Consider the following 17,837-nt stretch of genomic DNA (forward strand, 5'->3'; position numbering starts at 1 on the left):
GCACTTGAAAGGGCGTGAGACCCTGCTCTGACACTCCTTTTCCCTGTTACACTGCAGGTCTCATGTGGATGAGGGGCTGGACTGACCAGGAGGGAGGAGGGTGCAAGCTCTCACCCAGGCACAGAGGGAGAGTGGCCAGAGGTCCTGCAATGCTCCCAGAGGTCTGGCAGCACTTTTCTCCCCCAGGCCCTTGCTGACAGTATTGTGTGACTGCAGTGTGGTGGTGTGGCATTCAAAGCTACCATCTCATGGAGCTGAGCAGGAGAGGAAGATCAGGAGGGGAGATGGTGCTTGCACATGGGAGGAGGCAGGTGAGTGGTGAACAGGCTCTGTTCTGCTAGCTTGCCTTCTCCTGTGTACAAACAGCAAAGGCCATAAAATACGAGATGAACAAGACAAAGTCAGTTATTTAGTGCCCTGAGCATGATCGTTCCCCATGGTGAGTTTTCAAGTGCATTTTGCTCAAGTCTGCTTTTAAATGATGCATGTGATGTGGCCTCCTCCAGCTCCTGAAGGGAAAGAGAAAGGAAGCTCTACCACAGTGCAATAGATATCCCTCATCTAAAGCTTTTACTGTATCTAAGATCTCATTGAATAGCTGCATTGCTGCAGGCATTACAATAAGTGCTCTAGTGAGCTGAGGAGTTGCTCTTCTGGCTTGACCTGTTGGGGATATGAAAGACGCTCCCACTTGCCCCTCTGACCACTGACCTCACCAGTGATGAAGTGGATGTCCTTGGCTGTCCTAGGACTGGAAGAAGTCACTATTTGCACTGCACAGTGGAGAAAAGAGCAATGAGATGGATGACCCAGCAGTTGATGGCACTTCCAGCACTCAGCTGGGGCAGGTGTTTTAGCAAAGATCACATAACATGCCTTGTGCAGGTGCAAAATCTCCTCTGCCCACCACGGGTTGTGTCTGAAAAAGGTGTTTTGGCCACTCCCTGGAGATGGGGAAATGGGCAGGGAGGAGAGTAGAGCCAGGAATGTATTTTTACCATGTTCATGTCATCTCAGATCTGAGAAATTCAAGAATAGCTGCTAGTAAACTCTGCTAGTCTTCTGCTCCTGCGACTTAAGAACTGAAGTGGTGGACATCCCATTCCTCTGGACAGCACAGGTAGCCAGGCAGTGGTCACTGAGATGGGTTGGGCCCATGGAGGAGATCCATGAGAGTGTGATATGAGAAGAGCACATGAACAGAACAAATGTACTTCCCCAGAACCATTTTACAATCCTCAGTGATTCACACTTCAAGGACCACTGTGATACATGTTTAACAGCCATGGGTGGATATTTACCTTCATGAATTTGTCTATCTTTAGATGTCTTTTAAGGACCTGCATCCTATGTCAAGGGCTTTTAAACATTCATTACATAGCCTAGTGCATGAACAACAGTTTGAGCTTGTTCTGACAAAAGTCATTGCAGCAGTCACACATTTCCCATCAGATTCTTCACTGGCTGCTCCTGCAGGTGTGAGTTCCAGACAGGCACCTGCTGTGCCTAATGCTGCTGTTTGGAACATGCACGAGCACTTGAGGTGCCAAATCACCACCCATATCTTCACAGAGCTGTTATGGTTGGTACCTCGTGGTGCAGCCTGGGGGCTGTGCTGTGGTCAGAGGCCCATCACATCAGGTCCTGTGCAAATACACCCTGAGGTAGCTCCTGAGAGCTGTAATATGCTCATGTAGGAGTGAGGGACAGATCCTATGCTGTTCTCATAAGATTATATATCGATAATTTGATTTGATAATGAGGTTCTTATGAAGTCAAAATTCAGAAGGTGGTGTGTAACAGTCACTAGGAAATGGTGGATAGACATGTGTATGTTTGAGTGCCTGTGTAAAAACAAACATATGACAATAAAGACAGTGGCAAAATTGAGTAATTGCCATGGGTAAGGGATATCTGCACTGTCAGTGATGATTGATATGTGTCCTGTGCTTAGGGAAATAAACTGCATGTCAGGACTGTGCTTAATATGGGACAGTTCATGAGGCTGCCACTTGTGTCATCCAGGACTTGTGCTGGGAAACTACATGAGCTAGGAAATCTGGCTTGTTTTCAGGGCCCATCAATAGGATTTTCAGCTTCTTTGCGTTCTTCTGGGTCCATGTCTTTACATGCAGAAACCAAAAGAATGGGAATGGCCAGGGAGCCATCCAGATCCACACCCTATCCCCTTTCCTGTGTCTCAAAACAGCACGAGGCAAAAGGGCCTGGGGGATCATGAGGCTGGTGTGGAATAGGTGATGCTGGAGGAAACTTCTACTCTCACTGAAATGCCTGTGGGGATCCTTGGAGCCCCAGGAGAGGCTGGACAGTGTCTGAGGGGGTTTGTGTGGCCTGCAAGGAATCTGTGGCACCTCCCCACAGCTGAGATACTGGGAGCTTATCAGGGTTTCCTCTGGATGCCTTCACGTCGGCGCCAGCAGCAGCCCTCTGGGCAGGGGTGGGCTGTGCTGGAAAGCTGACCCAGCCATCTGCATTCTGGCCTCTCCCTCCCCTGTGCACAGACAGATCCCACGGGCAGGCATTGCTCACAGTGCTGTGAGTCATGCCAGATGCTGTAGGGTCCTCAGGCACCCCCTGGCAGGTGTGATATGGGAGAGCACAGCCGTGTTCTGGGGGAGATAGCTGGGAAATTCACTGATTGCACATATGGGCAATGATTGTGCCACCAGATGGTTCCTCACCCCACAAAACATCTGGATAACAGACAGCAGAAAAGATGGACTTTTTACGAGGGCCTGAAGTGATAGGACTAAGGGAATGGCCTTAAACTGGAGGAGGGCAGGTTTAGATTAGATATTAAGAATAAATTTTCAAAGGGTCATGCTCAGGCTGCCCGGAGAAGGTGTGGCTGCCCCATCCCTGGAATTTCTCAAGGCCAAGTGGATGGGGATCTGAGCAACTTGGTCTAGTGAAAGGCATCCCTGCCTATGGCAGGGGTTTGGAATAAGGTGTTTTTAAGATCCCTTCAAGCTAAAATGTTCCATGATTCTGTGATGGTCTGCCTAAAGGTTTAGCATCATTGCTTGAAAGGTTTACAGGCCTAACTTCTATAAATGGAAGGCAGGAATGCAGTACACACTTAAGCACCTGGTGGCTGTGCAGATCTGTGTGAGGTGCTGCTGGCTCAGCCTTGCTCTGTGTGACTGTCAGCAGGCCCTGCTCTGGTTTTGCTCTTTGTGAATGTCACCACAAGCTTGTGCTTTTTGGTGCTGGTCAGGTGGATGCTGGGCTGGTGTGTTTTGCAGAACATCCTGCACTCCAGACTGGAGTGTCTGGGGAAAAGATGAGGCAGAAGAGACAGTGTGGGATGAAGTACAAGGATTTCATCAGTGGCATAGTTTGTGAGAGCAAAGCCATTGCAAACTGGGTGGGGGGACACAGCCACCCTGTGCTGTCTCTGGGTACAGTCAAAGGCAGGGAAATGTTCAGAGCAGTGTGCTGGCTTCACCATGCTCTGCAATTTCAATACCTCTTTTACCTGACCCAGTGTCTCCTGCCCCAGCATACAACCCTTCTCCTTTAATCTCTCCTTTCAGAATGTGGGTGTTTGTGCTCCTCGAGGAGAAAGACTGGCTGCTCTTATCTCCAGGGTGATGATGGCCTGTGAACCCTGCAGTTTCCCCAGCATTCACTTTATCTGTGGATTGAAAGCAGACCAGAGCAGGTGGCTCAAGGCTCAGAGAGAGCACTTGAACCCACAGCAGCTGCTGCCTGTCTGGGCCTGGGCACCCCACAGCAGGGTCAGATGCTCTCACAGAGGGGTGTGGTGGGATCTTGGCCTTGAGAAGGTCAGGAGAACAAGATGGTAATGGAGATGAGGATTGATGGCAGGGGAGGAGCAGCATCACCCTGTGGGAAATCCCATGGTACCTTGTGGGACCTCTGCTTCTTGCAGAGGGTCTGGTGCCCCAAAGATGAGAAGGACATAGAACTGCTAGAGAGAGTCCAGAGGTGACCACTAAGTTGATGAGAAGCCTGGAGCACTTTCCCCACAAAGACAGGCTGAGAAGGCATGGGTTTTCATCCTGGAGAATAGAACATCTCATAGGAACCTTTCAGTACCTGAAGGGGCCCACAGAGAAGCCAGAGAGACACTTTTTGTCAGGAGCTGTAAGGATAGGACAGGGAGTAATAGGTACAAGTTGAAAGAGAGGAAATGTAAGCTAGGTATTACAAAAAATATGTTACTGTGAAACTGGTGAGATACTGGAAGAAGTTGGCCAGGGAAGCTGTGGATGCTCCATCCTTTTTAGTATTCAAAGCCAGGCTGGATAGGGCCTTGAGCAACCTGGTATAGTGGGAGAGGTCCCTGACCATGGCAAGGATGGATTGGGACTGGATGTTCTTTGAGGACCCTTCTAATCCTTGACATTCTGTAACTCTATGATCTGATCTACTCCTGTGTCTGCATTTCACTCTCTGTTAAATATTTGTGGGCAGGGGAGACTTTCCAGGGTTTTTCACAGATTAAAGCTGGTGAGTGCCTCAAAAACCATCACGTTTTTCTCTATTCAAGAATAACTTCATTCTGTCTGATAGGTCTGTCAAGGGCAGGAGGAGCGTGGCCCAGCATGGGTTGGATGGGTTCCTGGTGACCAGGTGGATTCCACTCTGTTGCCCAACAATGAGGTCAGGGCCACCCCTGGCAACCTGGTCACACAGAGTCCTGCTCTGCCCCTAAAAGCAAAGTCAAGTAATTATTGTCCTGCCTCATGGATTACCTCCATCTGAGCACCTCTGCAGCTGCAGCAGCCCTGTAGCTGTGGCAGCCTGGTGTTGGGCAGCAGTGCTAGGGCAGGATTCCACCCATGAACCGCTGCATGCCTTCACCTGTCCCTCCTCCTGCTGTTTTTACCCGCTATGGTTGGAGCAGACCCAGTCCCGCGGAAAAGCAGTATATGCAGGTGATAACTTTGGCTGGCTTCAGAGCAAGGGAGAATGGGTGAGCTGAAAGGCTGTGGAGGCCAGTATCCTGGGAATGGAGAGGGAAGGGACAGGACAGAGAGCAAAGACATCTGCTGAGAGACATGTGGGGTGTGTGAGACTTGCTAGGTGCCTGCCATCCATAAAGAAGAGGAGATAGACCATAAGTGTGGGACATGAGACCATAGGGAGCAGGTGCTCCAGGTTATGTGAAACAGGGTCTGTTCAGGACAGCAAAGGTCATACCAGGGCTGTTATGATTTCTCTGACTGGATCTTGCTTCCTGAAGGGAGCTGTAGATATTTTGGTGCCATGTTTACCTGGTCTGATTGAGGAACAAGCTGCTCTTGCCCATAGTGAGCATCTCCTCTGTTGTCCTCTTGGCCTCTGGGGAAAAAATGCTCCACCAGCAGGGCTGAAGCGAATGGAGGGGCAAAGTTCCACTTGCTGATTAGCCCAATTAAGAGATAAATGAGCTCCTGGGTGCAGAGGAAACATGTCCACTGTCAAACTGAGTCAGAGAAGTTATTCTTTGCAGAATGCCCTGGAATGCCTCAATACTCATTCTCCCCAGGGCTGCTCTTGCAGGACCCAGGGGCATTGTTCTCCTGGTTCTTCATTAGCTTGGGTATCAACACCAGAACTGTTAGTGGACCTTGACTGAGCCAAAACTTTCCTTTACAAACTGAGATTTTTACTAGTAGTGCTGAAAGCACACCTGTCTTGGAGAGGAAAATGGGTTTGGTTTAGCAGGTGGTTGCTTAATGTACAGTGGAAAATATGGCAAAATCATTGTAGGGCCACAGGGGAATGAAGTTTCAAACCTGTGTGGGTATCAAGGCAAACACCAGGAGGTGGTAAGGAGCTAAGCATGAGCAGCCAGTGTTCTTCTAACAAACCTTACAGGAACATTTTAAGCAACAGTACCCCCAAGAAATAAGTTAATTCATGACTGTGATGGGCTAATGCTGCACATGGACAAACAGCTTTGAGAATTTGGCTGAAAATTAAAGGAAGTTGTCCAATCTTTAGAGCAGCAAATTCTGGTAACAGTGTACAACAGGAGTTGGGCAACGATCATCTACCATTAAAATGCTGAGTGGCCAGGTCACCAAAGGGCAGATATGGTGTGGCTGTGCCAGCAGGGGACTGTATTTAGTGACCCCAGAGATCCTTGCCAGCCCTGGGGGTAAGTGAAACCCAGCAAGTACAGGCAGGTTGCTGTTGGGAAACCAGCAGATATTTGAATCCAGCCCTTGGCTGACTCACTTGGCATGCACTCGCTCAAGATCACCACCTCTGGATTCAGGGAGAAGGGGCAGTCCAGCCCCCTGGCAGCTGTGGGGGTGCAGGTTGGAGCCCATCACTCCATGTTTGTGTGCAGACACTGGAGGGAAAGTGCCAGTGTCTAGCATGACTCATGGGTCGGCCCTCAGATGCTTATTTTAGGTGAGGAAGAATTGCACTTTGGAGCTGCCTGTTTTTCTCTGCTTGTTATAAACTCAGGCACAAGTTCACACACTTTGAGTTTGTGTACTCACAAATCAGAGGTGCTCTGACCTGCATGACCTTCAGAAAGGAGATGGTTTCATTATTTTTATGGTCCTTGACCACTAGCAGGTCACCTTAATGTCTAAAAATTGCCATCAGAACCTCAAAATTAAAGGACTGTCACATTTTCAGCAGCCAACAGAGCCTATTAACATCTTGAAGGGAAAATTAATGTCTCAGTGCCATCTTGTGGAATGACCTGTATGAAAGGACAAGCTCTTAGAAACATGCTGGATTTTTACAGAGTTTGGTGATAATATTGGGAATTACTACCAAATATAACTGGTAATAACTATTACCAAATGTTATCACCAAATATTGTCACCAAACCAAAGATTTTTGTTGCAAATTGGGGTCACTTTTTTCCCTGAAAAGACTGCAAGTCCATGGGAACATGGTATTCCCAGAAAGCACCTCTCAATTTTTCAGCCTGAATCAGAATATTGAGATGCCTACAATTGATGCTTGAATGAAGGAGACAAAGCTTATCAGACACAGCACTTCACTCTTTGCCCACTGGGAAGGAATCCTCTTGGAAGGCTCCCTGAGATCTAGGAGAATACACAAAGTTGTAGGTCCAGTTGTGGGTGTTACTGATCCACTGATACCTTGTCCATCTGAGAAAGGCTGTGAGATCTCCATCTGATTTCCAGTCAGTTGGAAATCACCATGTGCAGAAGCAACTTGAGGGTCTTGTCAATACCCCAGCCTATTGGTCCAGGACCCATAGTTTGTGTTCCATCAATAAGCATATGCATGACAGAGAATGAGGTAACCTAGAAAGGTTTATTCTCTGTCACAGACCCACAGGACAAAACCTTTCCTGCCTAGAAATATGCTGTAGAAACACCCTTGCAAGCAACATGATTCTCATCCATCATAATTAAATGATCCTCAGTATCTGAGACAGACCAGTAATTTACTGCATATTTAGCCAGGTGTTCACTGAGGTCAATAGTTAATCTGTCACTGGAGGAGGGATTACCCCAGTCCATAAAACTCTCTGTGCCACAAGACATACACAATCATCTATGGAGAAGAGAGGAGAATCAGCCTCCCAGATTCTTCCATACAGCTTCTGAGTGCCTTGTGGGTGAAAGAAAAGCTCATGAACTTTTGCCATGCAGTAGAGAAGTGGGAAGCAAGGCCAGGGGCAGCATGAGCAGAGCACCATGTCCCCATCAGGGCAGCTGCTGACACTTCTGCAGAGCTGTCCTCTCCAGAGCTACACTGAGAAGCTGCAGCAGGCTGAGAGGAAGGTGAAGAAAACCAGCAAAGAACCAGAAAAGGCTCAAGGGAAAAGGTCTTGAGTGTTCAGTGGATATGTTTTTTCATGATTAATCAAAGGTATTAAAACCTTTTCACTGTGAAAGGTAAGAGTGCCTGGTGATCAGGGAGATAGGCAGAGGGAATGAGGAGGAGGAATCAGGACAGCAATGGTTCTGCTGTGGCAGCCAGATAAGATTGAAGATCTCTTGAGGCTGTTGCTGAGGTTGGTTTCTCCTTGCCTTGTATGAGAGGGCAGGCAGGGTGGCAACCTTGGCTGGTGACAAGGCTCTCAGTGAGTGTGATGGCATCTGTAGACACAGGTGCACTCAACAAGAGCAAATATTCCACCTGAAACAATCCATTGTGCTCTTCCCTGCTGCAGACAGCAGAGCACACCAGCTCCAGGCAGAGCATCCTTGCTGCAGAAGAGGCATCCAAATAATCCTGCACAGGCAAACAGTCCCAATCCAATCTATTAAAAAAAAAACAAGCACCAAACCACCAGTCAATTGGTTACAAGGCAGAGCATTGTAACAGAAATTCCTGTTCAGTTCCTGTAGAAAAGGTTAAGGAGAAAGACAGGCTTCAGGAGCACATCAAGGCTTTTGACAACTCCACTGTTCTGGGGTTAGGCTCTCCTGGGCAGAAGCACAGTGCCATCAATGGTCTCATAAGAGAAATAGTGCATCCCTGCCATACAGCTTTAATAGGATGGCATATGGGGGAGGGAGGGAAGGAGTTGGGGGTGGGGGGGGAAGACTTCGAAGCTAGTCTCTGCTTTATTGGCTTGTTCATCTTTAACCAAAAGAGAGAAGGTGTCTGGGGCTGAAGAGAGGGTGCCAGGTTTCAAAGGGTAACCTGGCTCAGTGCAATGAAGTGTGCTGTCTCAACAGGAGAACATAGATAGCAGTAAGGAGTCGAAGAAGACAATGTTGGAGAACCTTAAGGAGTTCTTGAGGATTCGTAACAATGCCATAAGGGAGATGCTGGCAGAAGCACTGGGAACATTCATCCTCATGGTAAGGAGGGGTCTGTACTTGTGTATGAGTGTGTCTGTGTCTGTGTGTCTGTGTCTGTGTGTTGCCATTTAAGGCAGTGATTTGTAAGGTCAGTGGTTTCCTACCACGTCCTCAGGGTTGCCCAGAGGTTGGTTGCTACTGCTCACCCCTCTGCTTTGGTGGGTTGGCAGTTTCCCAGCAGGCAGATCATCTGTCAGAAACCTGCTAGAGCTCAAAAGTAATGCAGGGAAATGGAGGTGGGTGCTGGGAGAGAGTGAAGAAAGTGGGATAGAATGAAAATATCACAGAATCATTTAGGCTGGGAAAGACCTTTAAGAGTTTAACCATTAAACTGGCACTGCGGAGGCCACCACTAAACCATGTCCCTAAGAGCCACATCTCCACGTCTTTTAAATATCTCCAAAGTATTATATATATTTAATATCTGTAAGCCCACCACCTCCCCTGGCAGCCTGTTCCAATGCTTGACAACTCTGCTGGTGAACAGATTTTTTGTAATACCCAATCTAATCCTCCCCTGGCACAATTTGATGCCATTTCCTTTTGCCCTGTCACTTGTTACACGGGAGAAGAGACCAGCTCCTCCCAGCTACACTCTCCTGTCAGGGAGCTGGAGAGAGTGATCAGGTCCTCCCTGAGCCTCCTTTTCCCCAGGCTGAACATCCCCAGCTCTTGTAGCTGCTCCTCATCAAACTTGTGCTCCTGTGGACCCTTCCCCAGCTGCACTGGCATTCTCTGGACAAGCTCCTCTTTCAGTTCACTTCTAGGAGAAAACTGAGGAAGAGTTTAGGAATGAAACTGACAGTCACTGATAGCTGCTGCAAAATGAAAACAGTGTTCATCCATCTTTTCCTCAGGGTTGCCGGGGTAATGAACTTTCCTCAGAGATTCTCCAGAACCACAAACCCACCATTAGGAAATGAAATTACAGGGTGTGAAGCATGCCAGGATTTCACGTTTTTCTTGCTGCCAATCGAACAGTGCTTATGTAAATCATACATAAACTGCCCCTGTGCTTATGTAAATCATACATAAACTGCCCCCTTGCCTGAGGAATCTGTTTCACAAAGAAATAATAAAGTAGGTTTGAGGCCCTGTGCTGCTTTAGAAATGTTTGCATAGAGGATTAGGAAGGTTTTGCAGTTTCTGTGTGATCTGGTAGGAGTGAAGTACCCACTGGGACCAGAGACTTTGAGTGTTTGATCAACAGAGCAAATGAGATCCTCCCTCTGAAAAGGCCTGGTATCTATCTGTGCCAATTTGCTACACCTGGACTTAGCTTGGGCTGAGACACTTTAGGCTGGACAGAGGCTGGCATGTAAAGACTGGGCATAATCTAAATAACTTGTACCTGGAGATTTAAAGAGGAAGAAATTAAGATTTGTGCAAGCACAGGGACCTTCTGGAACAGCTCTCTGTATCAAGAAAGGCACTCATTCCCAAGGGCAGCAACTGCCTGTGCAGAGCATGATTGATTTTTATCACTTAATTTTGCACATACAGCTCTTTAAATTTCACTTCCAGGTAGTTTTGCACCCATAGCTAGTCAGAGATCTATGTCTCCTCTGCAGCAGCTTAGCAAATCATTTTGCTTTTTCTGTTCTCTGTTATTTGGTGGTGGAATCCCAGGTGATAACAACTCCAGGGTCATCCTGGCAGAGAAGCAGTATGAGGTGGAGATTTTACTCTGCACTCTGACAGTTCAAGCAGATTTTGCAGCCTGCAGCTCACACTGACTCTTCCTTCACTGTTCTATGTGAGGGAGGAGAGAAGGAGGGCACTACACATGGGTCCCATCAAGGGCTGAAGACAAGCAGCATCCAGCATCAGAACAAAGCATACAGCACACCCAACTCCTCAGCAGCACCTCTGCCCTCAGTGCAACAGGCAATGTTCTGGGTGCATCTGCAGGATGCCTGAATTGCTGTTGTTTGGACAATAACACTCAGCCCAGGGCTTGTCAGTTTAATGGACAGGCTGTGCTGGTAAGAGGAACCAGGCAGCAGGACTAAGCACCACAAGGACTAGAGAAGAAGAAATGAAAAGAAATGGTGTTTTGGGACTGTGAGGATACAGGAGGAAAAGAGGAGTTTGGATCTGTGCTGAAAAACAGATTCTCTGTCCTATGCTGTGTTTTTTACAGGGTACAGCTGTTCATGCACAGTCATGTCTCCTCCCCTGCAACCCTCACACTGTACCTCTGTGCTCTCCTGCAAAACCTGTGCCTTGCATATTTGTATCTCTTGTATTTGACTTTGGAAAAATCAGGGATGAATACAGAGAATTTGTGTAATTTGCAGATGTTAAGGGGACATCACAAACTATTTCTGGGGGCTTTTGCTGAGTCAGACTGAGAAGGGATCACACTGTGGGGGCTGTAGCTTTGTGCAGAGCACAGAGTGTGGTCTGTGTCTACAAGAGAGATAAGAAGTGCAGCATCTCTAGAGAATGGGGGATTTGGGTGATGTCTGAAAGCAATGAGGGGAAGCAGATGCAGAAGATAAAATTTGGATGCAGGCAGAGTAGCCAGAAAAAAAAAAAATCACAGTTAAACACTACAAGCCAAAGCAGGAGTTTATGTGCTGGAGAACATATTGACTTTCTTGTCTTTGAAAGACATGTCACCTTGGATAAACATCAATCTAGTCCAAGGAACAGGATAAACTTTCCAAACCCTCAGTGATTTGTGAGGCAGAAACCTCAAATTGTCCTTCTCCAGATTTCAGCATAAGAGCATTCAAAGAACTGATTTTTCTACTCTTACCACATCAAAAGCAGGAAAAACAATTCTCTCTTTCAGGACAGAGCAATGCCTTGAATATGTGCTTTCCTGCTGGAGAGTGTTTACCTTTAGATTTTTCCCTGGTTTTCCTTCAGTCACTAAAAAACCCCAAAACACCAAAACTGAAACTTTGGCTGTTTCCAAACTGAAAATGTATGTGTTGAACAGAAAAGTTAAACCAGAATTTCCTTTCTTGTCTTTCACTGGAATGTTACCAAAATTAGACTTGAGTCTACCAAATAGCTGTGTACTGCCCAAATACATTATGTATTTAGTCAATAAACAGCACATCAGGAAAAGAAGGCCAGTAAGAATTTGCACACTCTCCTTCCATCCATCTTGGACGTTGTGTCCCAGTGGCCCATGGTGATGATGGTGATGCTCCCTCAGTTAATGTCCCTTGTTTCAGGCAGAGTCCCTGCAGTGTGGCTGTGTGAATGACCCCCACGAGCCACAGCTCTTGGTGTGTTTGGGGTTTTTCTTCCCATACCCAACCATAATGAGAGTGCCTAGTTTGCTTTGCTGGGCACCAATCTCAGCTATCACTTCAATTTTTGCAGGGCAAGTTGCTCTTTCTGTTCTGACCGTGGTCATCTTCGAGACTTCCTGTCTTTTGGGAGTTTTTTTTTGCAGAAAAAATAGCAAATAAGCTCAGTCTACCACAGCAACAAGAATACTTTTAACACTCTTTTCTGTCTTGCTTTTTACACAGGTTTTTGGATTGTCCTCTGTGGCACAAGTGGTATTGGGAAAAGGAAGCACCGGCCAGTATCTGAGCATCAATTTGGCATTTGGCATTGGTGTTACCTTGGGCATCTATGCAGCTGGAGGAGTAACTGGTGAGCAGCACTGACAGGCATGGGACATATCCACACCCCATAAAGGCCATGTGCATTGGAGCAGGAGGAGTCGGGTGTGGACGGCATGGGCAGTGCCCTCACCTAAAATAAAACCAGTCCTAGAGCCCCCCAGGCAAGAAAGGCAGGCGAGGCCAGGGACATGGGATGCAGAGCACTCGTACAGAATACTGACCCCAAACTAATGTCCTGAGCTGTGACAGGGCAAGTGGGACAGGGAGAGGGGAGGAGGCTGGGACAGCCCCTCCTGTTGTGGCCATCAGAGCCAGGTTTGAGCAGCTCCCCCATTTGAGACATGCCAGCAAGACCCAAGGACACAGGGAGCTCCCAAAACCTGTTGCTGATACAACCCATGGGGAAATAAATAATTTATTGCAAAGGAGAGCTTATGGCTGATGTTGCAAAAGGAACAGTATGCACTTTTTCTCCTTATCACACACACCCATGCACAGGTGCCCCACATGAAGTTGGGAAGTGGTATTTTGGGACCGTGGGATGGCATTCCTCATGGGATGAGCATTACCTTTGCCTTCTGCTATTTCTGCATTCCTTTGCACCAAGAGAAAACATTAAGGACTAATGGGCAGAAAATTAAAGCAACTAATTTCTTTTGAACTGTTGGAGTAGACAGAGGTCCAAACCTGGGGCTGGCATAGAAAGGAGAAACTTTCCATGGGAACAGTCAGAAGCAGTCAGCCCTTGATTTTCTCGTCCTTTTGAAGCTGGTGGAAACATCCTGGGGAAAGCAGACTGAGGAAGACTAGGTTCCTCAGTCCTAAGTGACTTTTGAGAAGGGACTCATCTCCTGAGGACAGAGGGCAGTGCAGAAGGGGTTTCAGCTCAGCCAGCAGTAGTAGAGTTACAAAACAAACTTCAGACCATCCTGACGTGGTAATTTGGCTTTATCTGTGTCACAAGGTGCTTGTAGTGGTCTGAAATGGCTGGCCATGCCCACAAAAGAGCAGAAGGTCTAAGAAGGATACACCTCCATTCCAGTTGTGGTGGTGGTTGAATTGTAGCAGGTGCCACATGCACTTCCACTTCACCCTGTCCTGCACTTTGATGAAATGATGGGTATCTGCATCTTACCACTTTTGGAGTCTGGAGTATAAGATGGTCACAAAGGCTGGCATGTTTACTGACCCTCAAAGTTTATACCTATCAGGCAGGAAAAATATTTTGTTTAGACTCCTGGGGACAGGAGGCCTGAAGAACACATATGGTTTGCACCAAGGTCATGAGACCCAGACCCATTTAGTCTTCAAAAGCACCATTGTGATATCCACCTCCTCCACAGAAAGTGTTCCATCAAAACACAGGTCCTCATCTACCTGTTGCTACTTAAAATGTGCTGAAGGGCTCTTTTTAAGCTCAGCAAGGAGAAGCCCGTTGAGAAACTCATAGGGAACCTCATGCCATCCCAAGAGAGCTATATCTGACAGGTGAGATGACCCAGTCTCTGGAGGCAGCCTGTGGTCCACAGAATTTTTAGAAGACTAGCTAGAGCTCTTTGACCTGCATGATTCAGCTGTCAAGAGAGAAAGGCTCATTTCATGTCTGTGCAGGAGTAAGACCCTGACCTGAGTGAGTCTTGCTGTTCTGGATCAATGTCTGGGTGATTACAGTGGGGCATGGGGCATAGAACCAAAGAACAATTTGGGTTGGGACAGACTTTTCAAGTTTATCCAGTCCAACTGCCCTGCAATGAGCAGAAATATCAACTACAGCAGATTGCTCAGAGCCCTGTCCAATCTGGCCTTGAATGTTTCTAGGGATGGGGCATCCACCATGACACATGCTCCAAAACAGCTGCATCAGTGTTGAGGCCTCTCTTTTTCTGTGCTTTTGCAGGAGCTCATATGAATGCTGCCATCACCATTACCCAATACGTTTTAGGAAACATCTCTGGACCGTCGCTTGTAGCTTATATAATCGGCCAGTTCCTGGGCTCCTTCATAGCAGCAGCCACTGTCTTTGGTGTCTACTATGGTAGGGTTGTGTCTTTTATCAGAGGTCAACTCACAGTGTTGTCAAAATATGTCCTTTTACAGTGCTCAGTGTGATTTCTGGGTGAGGAGGGCAAGCTCCTGGCTTGTGGGACAGACCACAGCTCAAGTTCAGAGCAGGTCCCAGATATACCTCTGGGGAGGATACACAGTTCCTGGAAAACAGTTTCTTTTACTCAGGGCATTCCTGCTTCCAAGACTTGCCTTCAGCAGAAGGGTAGTAGCTGCATTTTGTCAGCATATTGTTTCCAGGTCTTCAGGAGCATTATTTACATGAACTACCATGTATTAGGTGCTGCTGGAGCTGTGGGTAGACTCTGCTGCTCTGTGGAATACAGGTGTGCAGCCAATGGGGGTTTTGAGCTGTAGGCAGAGGACCCACCACCCATTGTCTCTAACATGTCTCAGTCTCTGATGGGTAGAGGGTTGGAAGCCTCCAGTGCATCCAGACCATCTGGGCTATTCTGGGCTCCTGGAGCAGGGGTTGGAAGCTGGTAGGTATAAGGAAGTGATTGCAGACCAAAGCCTGTGGGTAACAGATATTGGTGAGGACATGGTCTGTGAGGAGTGTCACCTCCATCACATCTACTGCGTCCCTTCTCCTTGATGTGCTGTGCTGGCTGCAAGAGGTGGACTTGTGTATGTATCCTGTGGGATGAATGCTGTGCTAACTTACATAATTCCCACTTCTCCTAGACGCTATTTATCACTACACCAATGGGAGCCTTACAGTGACAGGACCAACGGCCACAGCGATGATCTTCGCTACTTACGCTGCTCCCAATGTAACCGTGCAGGGAGCCTTCTTCACAGAGGTCAGTGGGAATGGCAGTGAAATGCTAGGAGAAGGTGGGTGGTTACAGGTGCTGCTGCAGGGCTGCTACGGGTTCCCACAGCCCTACATGCACAAACACTTCCTCTTTTCCCAAGGAGCCCAGCAGCCAGTCAGGCACCTGAAAGGTAAGACCCAAGGCACTTGGGTGGCTGGGCAAGCCTAAAGGGTTTGGCCTAAAGCCTAATACATGCAGGCTGCTCCACAGCTTGGTCCAAGGGCTCTCTGGACACCTACCTTGCATGCTATGCAAACAGTGAGAAGTGAAAAACTGAGCTGTACCACCAGCCATCTCCTCTGGGTTCTGGGCTGGACTGTTTCTTCCCTATTTGGATTGTACATGCACTCCATGCTCCTTGGCAGCTGTGCTGGCTGCCCCTCTCCAGCACAGCGAGCCTGGGACTGTCTCCACATGAGCACACCCTGGACTGAACCTCTATATTTGAACAGATCCATTGAGACTGTGTGCAGTGGATTCCCATCTTACAGTGGAGTGTTCAGATGCCCAGAAACAGGAAAGGGATTCTTCAGGGAATGTGGGGCACTGAGACACCACAGAATGAAGATTTGCTTCCAATGCAAATCTTTGGAAGCCTGTGATTTGGACTCTGATTTAACAAAACTCCTGCTTGGGCATGATGAAAAGGATGGTGAAAAAGCTTAGAGGTGGGGAGTGGATCCCCCCAGCCTCCTGTGGACCAGGCAGTGTCCTTGACGCACAAGAAAGCAAATAAGAGTGACACTGCCTTAACAGAAGCTGCAGTTTCTGTTTTTTCTGCTGCCTGTGCAAGCACTTCAAGCCTCTCCAGCTGCACTTTCTGAAGCAGAGAGAGATAGGTGTCATCACCTCTATCAAAAATATGCTTCTTGATATCCTGGGCACTACAAATATACAAATACCAGCTATATAGTCACTTATGGGAAATTCAGTTTCCCAGGTGAGAACCTGATATCTGCATACAGGCTGTACAAAACATTACTTCCTCTACGGATGATCAGGTTTGTCTTGTGAGCAGCTTGTTATGGCTCTGCTTCTATTAGAATGTACTTAAAATGACCCTTTTCCCTGACTTGAAGGATAGAGAGCGACAACATTGCTGAGAAGTTTGTATCAGTCTTGGTGAGGTTTTTGCTGAGAAAATGATTTTTTTCAGTCCACCTGTGTGGAGGGAGTAATATTTAGCTCCCTCCTGCCTTGGTCAAACCACGAGTCTCATCTGCTCTTTCATTCTGGGAAGTCTCTCAACCTTCCCCATTTTCTCTCCTGACCTGTTCTCCCTTTTCTGTTCCCACAGTTTATGGCAACAGTTATGTTGATCCTGGGTGTTCTGGTCATCCACGATGAGAAAAACAATGCAGCCACCAAAGGTGCTCAGCCCATGCTCACGGGTATGCTGGTCCTGGGCATTGGCCTGGGAATGGGGCTGAACACAGGCTATGCCATAAACCCCTCCAGGGACCTGCCCCCCCGGATCTTCACGGCAATTGCTGGCTGGGGAATGGATGTCTTCACGTGAGTGACCTATTTTGCTCTTACTCTGCTCAGCTTGTCAGGGGAGGAGATAAACAAAAGATAAAATGTGTCATGAAGCCTTTTTTCTTTCCACCAAGTGATGGTATCACTGCAGAGTGAGGGTTGTGCCTACAGGAGCATTGTGCATTATGTACACAGAATTTGGAGTACACTTGTTCTCTGGCATGGGATTCACCTTGACAGTCAGATACCTCAGTTTGGGCACCAAATTGTCTGCGTGTTCCCTGGAGATCCAGCTGGTTTCTGTGGCGAGCAGAGAGTCAGAATACAGCTCACCTGAATGCAGGTGGATTGTTGAACAGGTCTCCTAAATTTGGAGTCTGAATTTGGATATGAAACCTTGCCTTCCTCCAGTAAGATGTTATGACTTTTCCTATGGTGAGATCATTACCAGAGTCTTCTGTCCCAGACACCCATTTTCCTTAAATTTCCAGAAAATATATTTGAGAGCTTGGTAGAGGAGTCATAGATTTTATTGGAAACAGGGAAGCAAAATGCCTATGTCTGTCTGAGAGTCCCACTCATCAAGACCACACAGCCTATTTCTTTTGGAGAACAAGAAACCTGCAGTGTGAAGCCACTTTTCCATGCTGATGGGGAAAATGACCTTCCCTCCAGCAATTAAGTGGGGGGGGGACAGTGTGGAACAGACTCCTCTGCTCACATGTCTCACTCCCACCCCAGCAGGATGTGGTGACAGGGCAGTGGTTCCAGTTGGGCTCACCAGCTGCCTCTTCATGTTTCATTTTAGGACTGAGCACTCCTGGTGGTGGATCCCAGTCACAGCTCCAATTCTGGGATGTCTTGCTGGTGTTTTAATCTACAAACTCTTCATTGGTTTTCACAACTGCCCTGCCCATGAAACTGAAAATGAGAAAGAACAGGAAGGCATGGAGGCTTCCAGACTGTGACGTGCTGTGATGACACTTGTGAAGGGCACATCTGTTTGTCTACTATGCAGATGGATGTGGATCATGTGATGGATGAAGGATGAGGGATGAGAGACTCGATTTCAGTAAACCTACTCTGCTTAAACAGACAAA

General features: G+C 47.6%; 1 protein-coding gene and 1 long non-coding RNA gene across 2 annotated transcripts; one reads left to right on the top strand and one right to left on the bottom strand.

Annotated features, from left to right (window-relative positions):
* Positions 1-380: 380 nt before the first annotated feature.
* Positions 381-3,657, bottom strand: LOC306814506. Its single transcript, XR_013777184.1, has 2 exons — positions 3,500-3,657; positions 381-509 (listed from the first exon to the last, which is right to left on the bottom strand). It is a non-coding gene; the product is annotated as an uncharacterized lncRNA (long non-coding RNA).
* Positions 3,658-4,734: 1,077 nt separating this feature from the next.
* LOC306814229 (aquaporin-7-like) lies at positions 4,735-17,837 on the top strand. Its single transcript, XM_079330088.1, has 7 exons — positions 4,735-4,925; positions 8,658-8,783; positions 12,278-12,404; positions 14,274-14,411; positions 15,125-15,243; positions 16,556-16,773; positions 17,546-17,837. Exons 1-7 carry the CDS (start codon positions 4,830-4,832, stop codon positions 17,703-17,705), a joined length of 984 nt encoding a protein of 327 aa, XP_079186214.1. The 5' UTR covers positions 4,735-4,829; the 3' UTR covers positions 17,706-17,837.

Source organism: Erithacus rubecula (genome assembly GCF_903797595.1).
Source record: "Erithacus rubecula genome assembly, chromosome: Z".
Lineage (NCBI taxonomy): Eukaryota > Metazoa > Chordata > Aves > Passeriformes > Muscicapidae > Erithacus > Erithacus rubecula.